The 12451-nt window shown below is 30.7% G+C and overlaps 1 protein-coding gene across 1 annotated transcript in view; it reads left to right on the top strand.

Moving 5' to 3' along the window:
- Positions 1–12451, top strand: part of LOC107448492 (neurogenic locus Notch protein-like) — a gene marked incomplete at its 3' end in the record, with an annotated part of 51055 nt that overhangs the window by 20329 nt on the left and 18275 nt on the right. Inside the window, 2 exon segments of the mRNA XM_071185572.1 lie at positions 1735–2034; positions 10868–10969. Of these exon segments, the coding sequence (XP_071041673.1) occupies positions 1735–2034; positions 10868–10969 (402 nt within the window).

The following is a 12451-nucleotide window of genomic DNA, read 5'->3' as shown; positions in this document are numbered from 1 at the left end:
CAACATGGTGAAACTCCATCTCTATATATATATATATACTTTTTAAATAAGTCACCCTATGAAAGATGGATATGTGTATTCTGTAAAATTTTGTAAGGATTTATGAATGAAGGATAAAGTCTATAAACGGCTTTCTATCCAATTGTACAGACTGACTTTTAAATAAATTTCCCTATAAATTTCCCTATTTTTTTTTTTTTTTTAGTCTGCAAATTTTTTAATCAATCCGTTAACCTTTTTTATTATTATTTCAATTTTATTACATTTTTACTGATTTTTTCTCATAGATGGCAACACTAATATTTAACATAAAAAAAATTTTTTCTTCTTCTTCGATCAAATTTATATATATTTTTTAATTTTATTTTAATCGATTCAAGCTATAAGCACAACTTCCAATATTTTACATCGTCGCGATTTTTGTTAACTGTTTTATTATTGTACTTTTAAACCTAAACAGCGTTTTAATTCACGCCGGTAAGTTTGATTTCTTTTTACATTTTTCTTTTATTTCATGATTTTTTACAACATAAGGTTTTTTGCGATATCGACACATATAAAGAATAATTTTTATCTTAGGATAATTATTCTTTATTCAGAAATATCGCATTTATAGCAATAGATGTGTCTTGATAACGACTATTTGCTTTTACCATTCTTGTTTCTCTACAATTTAGTTTTTTATTTTATTCATGTTTTTCATGTTAATTTGTGTATAATATATATATATATATATGTATATATATATATACATAAATATTTTTATTTATTTTTTTTTTGAAGAAGAAGAACAACAAGAATAAGGTGTAAAAAACACGAATCAATCCTTGAACAATCCGGATAATTGAACAATCTGGTGAATCGACGTTCGATATTCTACTGTATATATTTTGTCTGAAAGTAGCAAGAAGTATATCTATCCTGAACTTGAAGTCTTCTTTCTAAGTTCGTGTTAGATCCGAGATGATCCCGTCTTATGTGAGGGAAAATTATCCATCACACAAATGTTCCTTTTAAACAAATATTATTTCATTTTTATTCGAAAGTTAAATTATTTATGTTCTATCTAGTCATATCGACTAATCATTAAAATTTGCAGCATTTAACACGTTCACGCCGGGTGTTGCGCCTGAAAGCGGGACGGAAAAGGGAAAATTCTGGTAGAAGAACTATTTCAATATTAGATAATATTCGGGAGGAGTTAATCTATTCTCAACAATAACAATTAACTTTAAGGAAATTTATCACGGTGATAAAGCAATTCAATATAAAAATTGCATCCGTTAAAAACAATTGGTAGTTATAGATTTTTATTATTACCGGAAAAAAACTAAAAAATGAAATTTATTTTTTACCAGTTTTTTCTCCGGTGCTTCGCCCGATGAGACGATCTTGCGTGACACACTGGTGGGTCACCCCGGCGTGAACGTGTTAAATAAAAGCTCCAACCTTCAAATATCAAAATTTTGACCACAGCGACATTTTCAAGAGGAATCGATTGATGGTTTTAAGGAGAGTTTCAACAAAAATCTTTTTTTCAAAAATATTATAAAAACCTTTTTCCACTATGGTCTTCAATTGATTTTTAAAATCCTTGCTAGAAAGAAAATACCCTTTCGTTCACATTATCATCATTCATCAACATTATCGTTCATCATTATCTAATTCATCATCATCTAGTTTTTTATCATTATCATTCACAATCATCTATTAATTTTTGTTTTTAACTTCCAGCTGAATGCAATAATAACGAAGAGTGCAGCACCATTCATGGCGCATGCGCTGATCGTTGCCAATCATGGGAACAATGTAATTACACAGACACTGAAGACAAACGGTCTTGCCACTGCGTAGAAGGGACCAGTGGTCAAAATTGTGAAGTTATCGACGACTGTTTCAACAAAATTGTTGATTGTGGAACAGGAGATAACGTAGCCTGTAAATATTTCTACAACATTGGAATTGGAGGACATGCGTATTGCGAATGTACAAAAAGTGGCCAAAAGTTCGATGAAGTCAGTAAAAGTTGCAAAGGTAAAACAAAATGATTTAATAAACATATGTGTAGTACCTAAGTTACGACACCTTCCCCCATGCCCATGTTGTTTCGTGATGACCAATCTTTTGTATTTGTACGCACACACACGCACTCGCGAAAAAAATTCTTTATTTTATTACATATATAGATAGATAACGATTAGACGTTATTAAAAAATTCTATGCATGAAATATTCTGAAGGCACTGTCAATTATTAATAATTGAACTTTATAATTACACAATTTTTCTTATTATTACAGTTTTGTGAAGGGTTAGAACATATTCAGCCAAAAGTTCATTTCAGTTAATTTTCCTTTATATCAGTGTAATTTTTATAGTAGAAACTATTTGTCCACTTTCAACTTCTATGTCAAACATATTGTATTAAAAAGTGTGCATTGCAATGGCGTTGTCAGATAAAATTTATAGGGGAAGGGACCATACTTGTACTGTTATTTTCAAGTTACTCGTGAAATAAACTTTTATACATAATACAGAGATGCCAACTTGCTCCGGACAGCAAATATATATTTTAAAGTGGTAGTTTATCAATTGTGATTCTTGGTTTAATAAATTCAATTTAGTAGATTTTTATCCACCACCATTTCAAAATAATTCGTAGGCTTATATTATTTACCTCTTTATGGAACTTACGCCATGCTATGCCTTATAATAATCAAGCAGAAATAGTCAAGTATTTGCAAAATTTACCTTGTAGTTATTTACCGTTTTTTTTTAAGTATTTTGGCGTGTCTGGAGCAGTTGGCATCTCTGCATTATATATAAGTTCAAAATGAAGATAAAACAAAGGAAAATTACAGACATATGAAAAAAAGGGGGGAAAGAAAAATAATAATAAAAAAATAACAAACTGGAAATAAAGGGGTTAAATTTTTTTTAAAAATCCGGAAAATAAAAGATATAATCTTTTCATCAGCCCACACGATTATATCCGCAAAACAGAGTGCTTTCTGCTATTGTATCAATATAGCCAAAGCAATTAATGCAATAGTGTAAGGAGCACTCAAAAAAATTTTTACAAAAATTACAACAGATAAAATAGAACTCAATAAGTAAAAATAACACGTAAAAACAGAAAATAAAAAAAAAGAAATAACAGAATAAAACAAAACCTATATAGCGAGTAGCGAACTCAAATGTACTTACATAAACGGGAAATTTTTCAAGAATGATGAAAAAAATATTTTCGAAAAAAATACAAGACTGCCAGATTGCAAAATATGAAAACAAAAGCGCAAATTGAGCGTAACTGGAGGAGTTTAGTTTTAAAGTGCCGTTCTTACTGCATTGCTGAAGTGCTTTTGATTTGGTAGTTAACAAGGAAGGGGCCGAAATGGATGTACGCAGGGTAATTTTATACTGGATAATTTAAAGAAGTTGACCATAAATAATTAGAGAAAATAAATATTTATTTGAGAAAAAAATAGAAAAGAGAAACATGAATTGCCTAGTTTGCACATAATTTTAGCCACGGATTTTCCCGAAATGGATTTGCACATGGATAAATTATGTGAATTAACAAAGAAAAAAAATTTTTAGTAGATAATTTTAACACGGATTTGCCCGAAATGGATTTACACATGGAAAAATTGTATAAGTTAATAAAGAAATGTTTAGTAAATAATTTTACCCACGGATTTGCCCAAAATGGATTTGCGCATGGAAAAATTATATAAATTAACAAGGAAAAAAAATTTTAGTAGATAATTTTAATCGCGGATTGTTATGAGAACATGGAGGACTTTTGACCAGACTGATTCAATCTGCACCAGTCGCCATTTACAACACAGGGGAGTTTTTGGCCGGCTGGATGCGAACTCTCGTTCTCACGAACGTGAGTCCAGTGTCCTGCCAACCAGGCTATCCCGGTCCTGTCTCCCTCTAATATATTCTAAACATTTAAACTGAGCCGCGATGGCTCAGGGCCCGTGGTGGATAGAGCGTTCGCCTTCCAATGAGGCGAACAGGGTTCGTATCCCAGTCGATACGAATTCCGCATCCGGCTTGCACCTACCACAGTGCTGACGTAAAATATCCTCAGTTGTAGACGGATCATGGGTTAGAGTCCCCTTGCCGTCAGGCTAACCGTGGGAGGTTCTCGTGGTCTCCCTCTCCATGTAACGCAAATGCGTGTTAGTTCCATCAAAAAAGTCCTCCACGATGGCAAACTTTCCCCTAATACTCGATCCAGGATTTCCCTCGTCTTCTGGATTGGGTTCAAAATTACACGGCTACGGAGTTGAACTTTAGTAGTCGTAAACCCATAAAATTGGGTCGACAATTCAACGGCGGTAATAAAATAAAATAAACGTTTAAACTACAAAACACTGAAGAATGAAATCTTTCTTATATTTGCATCCTGAGTTCCGTACAATAGTTAATTAATCAAGTAATATATATAATTTCGAAGAGGGTCTTTTCCTCAAAACCCTCCCCAAAACAATGCCACTGATGCGTCCCATTTATATCTTGGATTTTAAGTTTAATTTAAATGATGTTAAACCACAGAATTACATCTAAATGGATTAACATACATAAAAATAATGAAAGTTATACTATATTATTTTTGAAGCCTGAACGCTATAAAACAGTTCTGCTTATAGTAATTGCAAATCTACGGTTAGAAAAGTAGGCGTAACTTGAATATTCTCAGCTTCAATGAAACAGAAACCAATTAAACCTTTACAAGAGAGAAGCATATTTAAACTTTTCACGCAATCAAAATAAATTGTGTATATGAATCAATTGTATTGCGTATAGGTTGCAAACAATAAAATGTACTATTTTTCAAATCGAATTTGTCAGTCACATTATCTTAATTTACACGATAAGCGATAAAATTTATCTACCAATAATATTAAAGTTTTAAAAGTATATTATGAAAATTTGACTCCAAAGACTCTAACACAGGTGAAATTCCCTACTACAATTTATATTTAAAGAAGTGCAGGCGGGCGGTGATACTCCGCCCCTGCATTGTTATTAAGGAATCGTGATGTGCCAATAGATTCGTTTAAAAGAATCGATTCACTAAAATGAACGGTTTTATGAATCGATTCTTTTTTTTAAAATAGTCGTTATTAGAGGAGGTCGTACAAATTAGTTTAGACTGTTTTAGTGTTTGAATCTAGGTCAACAGTTCCCAATATTTTTCGACTACGGAATCCTAGATAATTCCCCTACTTTCAGCGGAAAACCCGACTTCACAAATAAAGTTTTTTAAGGTAACGTTATAGCCTATTAAACTTTATTTTTAAAATATTTAAATAGAAGAAGGAAATTTTCATTGTTTCATCATTAATATCCGAAAGTTAAATTTCCAGCTCTTGTGCTATATTTAGTCTAACTAAGAATTCGTTTTTAATGTTTTAAATAGAAAATAAATAAGTTAAAATAAGCTGAATTATGGTTTACTTCGAAATGAAAATTTAGAAAAACTGCTACAAACGTTGAAAATGGTTATTTAGGAAACATATTTCTTTATTAAAGAAGATAATTATTTTGATCGAAAAAGCGTGATGAGGAATACTAATGCAATATTTTATGAATGCCTGCCCTTTTCATAATTTATTCAATATATTGTTATTAGAAATATTATATTTTCTTTTAAAAAATGCCATTTCTATTTTATTGGTATTTTCTCAGAATTAATTTCATAAAGGCAACCGAAATGTTAAATAAATTATAGATTTGTATCTACATACACTCTGAGGTTTTGAAACTCATCACTGGCTATAAAAAGTACTAACTCGTGGAACCCCTGTAACTCTTAACGGAACCCTAGGGTTCCACGGAACACCATTTGGGTGCCGCTTTTTCAGACCCTCGTATTCTAGGGTGCAGAAGTTTAATGTTCTACTTTGATGGCTATAAAAGTGCTATCTAGTGTAACCGCTGTTGCTTTTCCACGGAACCATAGGGCTCCCCGGAACATCAATTGGGAACCATTAATCTAGACCTTGGGCTCTAGGATGCAGAAGCAGAAAGTTCCACTTTGGTGGTGAAGTCAAATACGGCAATAAAAAGTACGAACTAGAGGAACCCCTGAAATTCTTAATGGAACCCTATGGTTCCGTGGAACACCATTTGGGAACTGCTGATCTAGGCAATACTAATATTTTTTTTTCAGAATTTAAATATTTGCAATTTTTTTAATATTTGTTTAGAAATACGATTTTATTAAATTTTTTTTTTGTTTTAAAATTGGTCAATATAAAGACCAATAATTAATAATCGATATTCGTAAAAAAATCAAACTGTGGATTCGCATATTATAATGAAAAAATTTCAAGATGTATGACCAGAAATTAAAAAATAAATAGTTTAAATTGCGTTTTGAAGCTTAAATATATATATATTATATATATATATATACATTTTNACGGACAACAATGAATATAATAAATAAATAAATACAAGAAAACACTAAGAAAGTTAAGAAAAACAATAAGTAACATTTATTGCGCTTAAGCTGCAAGTAAACAGCACTCATTAGATAAGTTCAAAATGAAGAATAAAACAAAGAAAAATAATAGACATATGAAAAAAAGGGGGTGGGAAATAATAAGTAAAAAAATAAATATACAAAAATTCGATTCACTGTTCCTCCAAGGCTGATGGGAAGATCCTGTACCTCCACCACCCAATTACATTTTCGCTTTACGAAGACAACGAAAACGCAAGGATAAAAACATGTACAGACACCTTTCTTTTTATTACAAAAAAAAAATTTAAGCTATTTAGGAAGCCATGAAAATTTAATATTTCATCATTTGTCAATTCGTACTTTATTTTCAAATGACAAACTACAGAAAGGTAAAACAATCGTATGGAGTGGTATGACATATTACTTATCTCCAATCAAAAGAGACTTTAAAAATTGCCTCATCCCTCCCCCAATGAAAAAAAGAAACATTTTCGTTTAGCAAAATCACTAGATTTGTAAGATTTATAATCGAAAAAGTGAAAGGATGTGAATTGAATTTTCAATAAATTTGCCCATAAAAAAAATAGATAAATATCCCTCCCCCCAGCACTAAAAAAAAAATATTTACTCTAAATATTCAAATTTTCCGCAATAAGCTATTTTTCAACCATATAAAAATTAATAAATATTTTTTTTTTCACTTTTTCTTTAAAAAAAAAAATTATCAATTTTTCATAAATAAGTCCATTTTTTATAAATTTTTGGTTACTTGCCCCTCTTCATAACCCCAACCCTCTGAAGGTACCCTTTGATTTTAGAAAATAAGATAATACCGAAAAGAATCGAATCGTTTCACAAAACAGTTCTTTTAATGTTAAAAGATATAAAACAGCTCAAATGAATCGAATAACCAACTCAAAAAATCGTTTAAACAGTTCAATGAATCGAATGAATGTTAAAGTATAGGAAAGCGACTCAAAAGGTCAAAAGTCCAAATCGACTGTTTGAGCCGATATCAATGTTAAAAGATGCAAAACGACTCAAATGAATCGTTTAGAAGTTCAATTCAACTCTTTGAGCCGATTTCAATGTTAAGGGATAGGAAAGAGTTCAAAAGAATCGATTTGGCCTTATGATTCTTTTAATGCTAAGAGATAGACAAACAGTTCATTGATTCTTTTATTCGACTCTCGACTCTTTTTTTCTCATTGAACTCATTTTCAACCAATCAGAGGGTCGTTCATTCGATTCTCGATTCCTTTTCTCTCATTCAACTCATTTTCAACCAATCAGAGGTTTGCATTCATACTTCATTTCATTACCCAATCAGCGCAACGGTTTCATTTTCTATAGCTCTCGCTTCTTGGCATGGAATAAACGATAACATAAAATTCTGTTTTGCTTCACATTTACTGAAATTTATAAATAGAAAATTACCCGTGTATATGAAAAAATTCGCTCTTTAATACTAAATTGCTGAAAAGTAATAACAGGGCTTTACAGCTTTAATTTCTTTTTATTTGAAAGGAAGAACCGAAACTATAGAAGACAGCTTTTCAGTTGTTGTTGCCATTTTTAAATTTCTGTTTATTAATAGAGTTAATTAATTTCGTAAAAAAGAAGAGGGAGTAATGTATACTTTTCACTGCATCAGAATGCAGTACGTATTGGATTAATAACATTTTCCATTCCCTTCATTCTTCAAGCGAGTCCGTTTTATCAATCACCTCTCGAGACCAGTTGTGCGCTAACATTGACATTGGGGCCAATCTCATTGGCTGCGATTTTTCCGCCTGCAAAAAATCTCACACTTACGAGTACCTTATTGGCCAGTTTTTCACATGTAAATATTTTCAGTAAATTAGATTGCCATTCACATGATCATCGAGTGAGAATGGACCTGTGTCTATTCGACTGAGTTGGGATTTTAGCATGCCCCAATTGTATAAACGAAATGCTATAGGAAATGCATATGCGAAAGTTTGGTAAGTATGAACTCTGAATGAGCTTACACAGTGTAGAATACCATATATTGACAACAAAAAAAGAAAAAGAATCGATTCTTTTTAAAAAATGAACTTGATGAATCGATTCACAAAAAAAGAGTTGATTAAAATATCAATTCGTTCGTTTTTCGCACATCACTATTAAGGAAACGGAAGCTTCTGTATAAAGGCAGTGTACTTCATCATAATCGACTGATTGAAAACTATGCGTAACTTAAAATTTTCTCAGATTTAACCTTTTCGAGACGGGTGAGTCATATATGCATTCTCAGGGAATCGATAATCAGGTTAAAAAAGAGCCAACCTATTTTTACAACAGTTTATTTGCGGACGGGGAAAAAATAGTTTGCCTTATTCAATTCACCACTACTTAGTTCGAATTATAGTGTTAGCTTCAAAGTGAAAGCAAGAATAAGTCTTTCAAATTAACTATGCCCAAACTAAAGCTATCGCTTTTTATTTTTTTCTATTCTGATTCCGTACGAATACATTTATGACTCGCCAGTCCAGAAAAGGTTAATACAACCGTTAGAAATTTACCGTATGAATGATAGAAATAGACAAATTATTTGAACTTTGCACCCAATCAAAATAAACAGGGTTTATGTATTTATATATTATCCAAATCAAATTAAGTATTATTTTACTATAAAAGATTAAAATTGCAAAAGTATAATATATCTTTCCAACCTCACAAATATTGAGAAAACATGGAAAATAATAGAGATTAATGAAAAGAGAAGAAGAAAAATTATTAAAATGAGATTATGTTTAAAAAAACAATTAAAAAAATTTATAATGTATCTTAAAAAGCATTGTTAAAAATCCGGGAAAACAAAATAAAGAAAAAAGAAATAATCTCTTCATCAGCTCGTACGATTATATCCGTAAAAAGAGTGCTTTCAATTCAGTTTGTCTTAGCTACGTAACGCTTAATTTATGTTCTACACTTTCGAAACAGTGTTATTTTTATTGACATTTTCACGCACGCGCTGTGAAATTCGAACACTACTGACGATAGTGTTAGAGGGAGCCCTAATATTATGCAAAATATCTTTATTATAAAAGTTAGCCTCATGTTAACCTACAACGCTTAACTATATTTCTTACATCTTCACACTGCAATCTGTAAGGAAAATTTTCCCACAAGTGTTGTGAAGGTTAAATAGCGTAACGTTAACGTTTCGGGGAACACACCACTTTGTAGATCTCAGTGCAAGAGACATGAAGAATTCTTATAACCAAATTTTAAAAATCTTATATTTTAAAACTCAAAATTTTATAAATCATTTGGCCAAGGGATTCGATGTGTCAAGAATTTCAAATTTTGACAAAAAAAATTCTATAAAAGAGATTTAATTACATTTTTCAGCAAAACTTTCTGCACAAAAGTTTTCAATGCGAGTTGTCTTAATATCTTACTAGAAGTACTTACAAGTCGGAATCTTTAATACAAAGCAAACCAACACTTAATCCATACCTATTTCTAACATAGATTGTCAAAAGACTGAACTTTATGTTTCTTGATGGAGTGTATGAAATATGGATGTTAGGAAGGAAATAAACATAAAAAACTTCATTATAATTAAATAAAATTTTACATTACCAATTTTTATTGCATTACAAACACAAAGAATAGAATTTTTAATTCATTGCTCAATTCATTTTTTGCATATACGGGTGTTTCCATTGTACATTTTCCGCAAAGATATTTCTTTTAATTATTATTATTTCAATAATTCTAATAATTAAGCTTACAATTACAAGAATTATAATTCTTATAATTACTCATATAATTAATATTATTTCTTCTAAGAACTTATGCTGTCTTGATTGTTTCGACATTTTTCTTGGCAAAAGCTAACAGTTAGTTAGAAATGAAGTAAAGCTGTCAAAATAAAATGTAAGCTACTTACCAAAACATTTAGTTTTTGACACTTTTTCTGATACAAAAATTTCAATCTGAAATGTCCGGTACTTTCTTGAAATTTGAATTCACAGTTATTCTGACTGAACTAACAGTTATTCTGACTGAACAACAGTCTTTGCAGAAATGTGCAACTCATCGAATACAATACGTGAACACGCATTGCAACGTCATTTCTGATCCGATAACCTTATAAAGCAATTAATTTTGCTCTCGGTCAAATGACCGGTTGTAGTAGAAATAGGTATACGACAAGTATTATTTGAAACAAAAACTAAATACAAAAAATAATAAATGGAATATCAACTGTATATAATTGTTAGAAAAAGTTATGAAGTCAAATGTGCAAAAACAATAAGTGCAAAATTGTTAATCGGTCATTTGACCGGTTATGGTAGTGTTACAGAAGCGAACAATATAAAAAATATGTTGTTTTCATTTCTTTTTAGACTGTGATTGTGGAACTAAATCTAAAGAGTGTCGTTTTAAGAAAGGTATGAGAAGGTGCAAGTGTGAATCTGACGCCATCAACTTTGGTGACAGATGTGAAGGTATAATGTGGAAATCAACAATTAAATAACAAAGCTGATACTTAGAATAAAATTAAGGAGCAATTATCCCTAAAGAGGATTTTTTTTTAAAAATTCACATGAGTAAATGCGAAGGGTCCATACATCTTTACTACAGGGTGCCTAACAGAAAAATAACTCGGGCTTTCATTGGACCTATATTCACGAATCTTGGTTCCGTAAGAGTTCAAAGCGCCGTTATTTTTCCAATATTAGCCCTATATAGATACGTCTTGATATATAGCCCTATATAGATACTGTTGCTAGCGGTGTTAGGAAAAAAGGGATAATACAATTCAATTCATATGATATTCGATTTATGCGATATGTTATGGTCATATTTTTTTCTTGTCTTAGGTCATATTTAAAGAAACAGACAAGTATATATGAATGCATTTAAAACTACATTTTTCATAAATTTGTAGTTACAGATGAAAAAAACTTAATCGAAAATACCATTTTAATAATAATCTCCATTTTTTGGAACAAAACTAATGCTTCAGATTTGAAATCCTCACTTCCGAATCAGTTAAGACCAAGTACTTGTATAAATGCAATATTCCTTTATAATATTCCTTTGCAATATTCTTTTATATTTCAGTAGAGAAGAGGATAAAGAGATATGCTATAATTCGTAATAAAAATTCGTAGCTTTAATGGGAAATTAGGGGTTCGTAGCATTAGTCATTTCTGCTGCACCCCAAATTTCTAGGTATAATAATTTATTGCAATGCACATGTACCTGAATTAACACAACAAAATCAACAGACAATAGAAAGCAATTATGTTATCAGGTTCGTGTAACACAGAGGAACAATTTTTCCCCCTGCTACATGAGAACGGATCATGAATATTTTCAAGTCTCTGATTTCAAATCTGCCATCAGTTTCTCATTTAAACTAATAGGTTTTATACAATTTATTGAGACTATCACCAGAAGTTTCTAATATTTCCTCGAAGGAATACCATGTACTCCAAAATCCCTGCTACAAATGGAGTGCTAGGAATAAGGTGATAATATATTTCATTTTTTAAAGTGAAATATGAAGGTCATGTGCTCTTTTCCTTTAGTGTTATTTTCAATGGAGCAGGCAAGTTTTTATAGTAGCCTATACGTTATTTATAAGTTATGTATAAGCTTATACGTTATTGATACCCTCGTAACTTCCGACAGAAAAATAAACGTAACTAAAAATACCATTTTATAAAAAAATCTGTAGCTTATCGAGGAAAATTATTTTCAGATTTGAAATCTCTACATCCGAATTAGGTAAGATCAAATATTTTTATAAATCCTCCTAAAAAATATGTTTCCCAGTGTAATTAAAGTCAATAAGAAGCTGTTTTTGAATATTTGGCGGCTTAAACGAAGTCTGAGATATTATTTAATTAATCCCAAGAAACAAAAATGGTAAGATATTACCTGATTAATGTCTTGGCTCGCTTTAATATATATAAAAATCC

Source organism: Parasteatoda tepidariorum, chromosome 9 (genome assembly GCF_043381705.1).
Source record: "Parasteatoda tepidariorum isolate YZ-2023 chromosome 9, CAS_Ptep_4.0, whole genome shotgun sequence".
Lineage (NCBI taxonomy): Eukaryota > Metazoa > Arthropoda > Arachnida > Araneae > Theridiidae > Parasteatoda > Parasteatoda tepidariorum.
The sequence above is the reverse complement of the archived record's forward strand: the minus strand, read 5'-3'. Positions and strand labels throughout refer to the sequence as shown.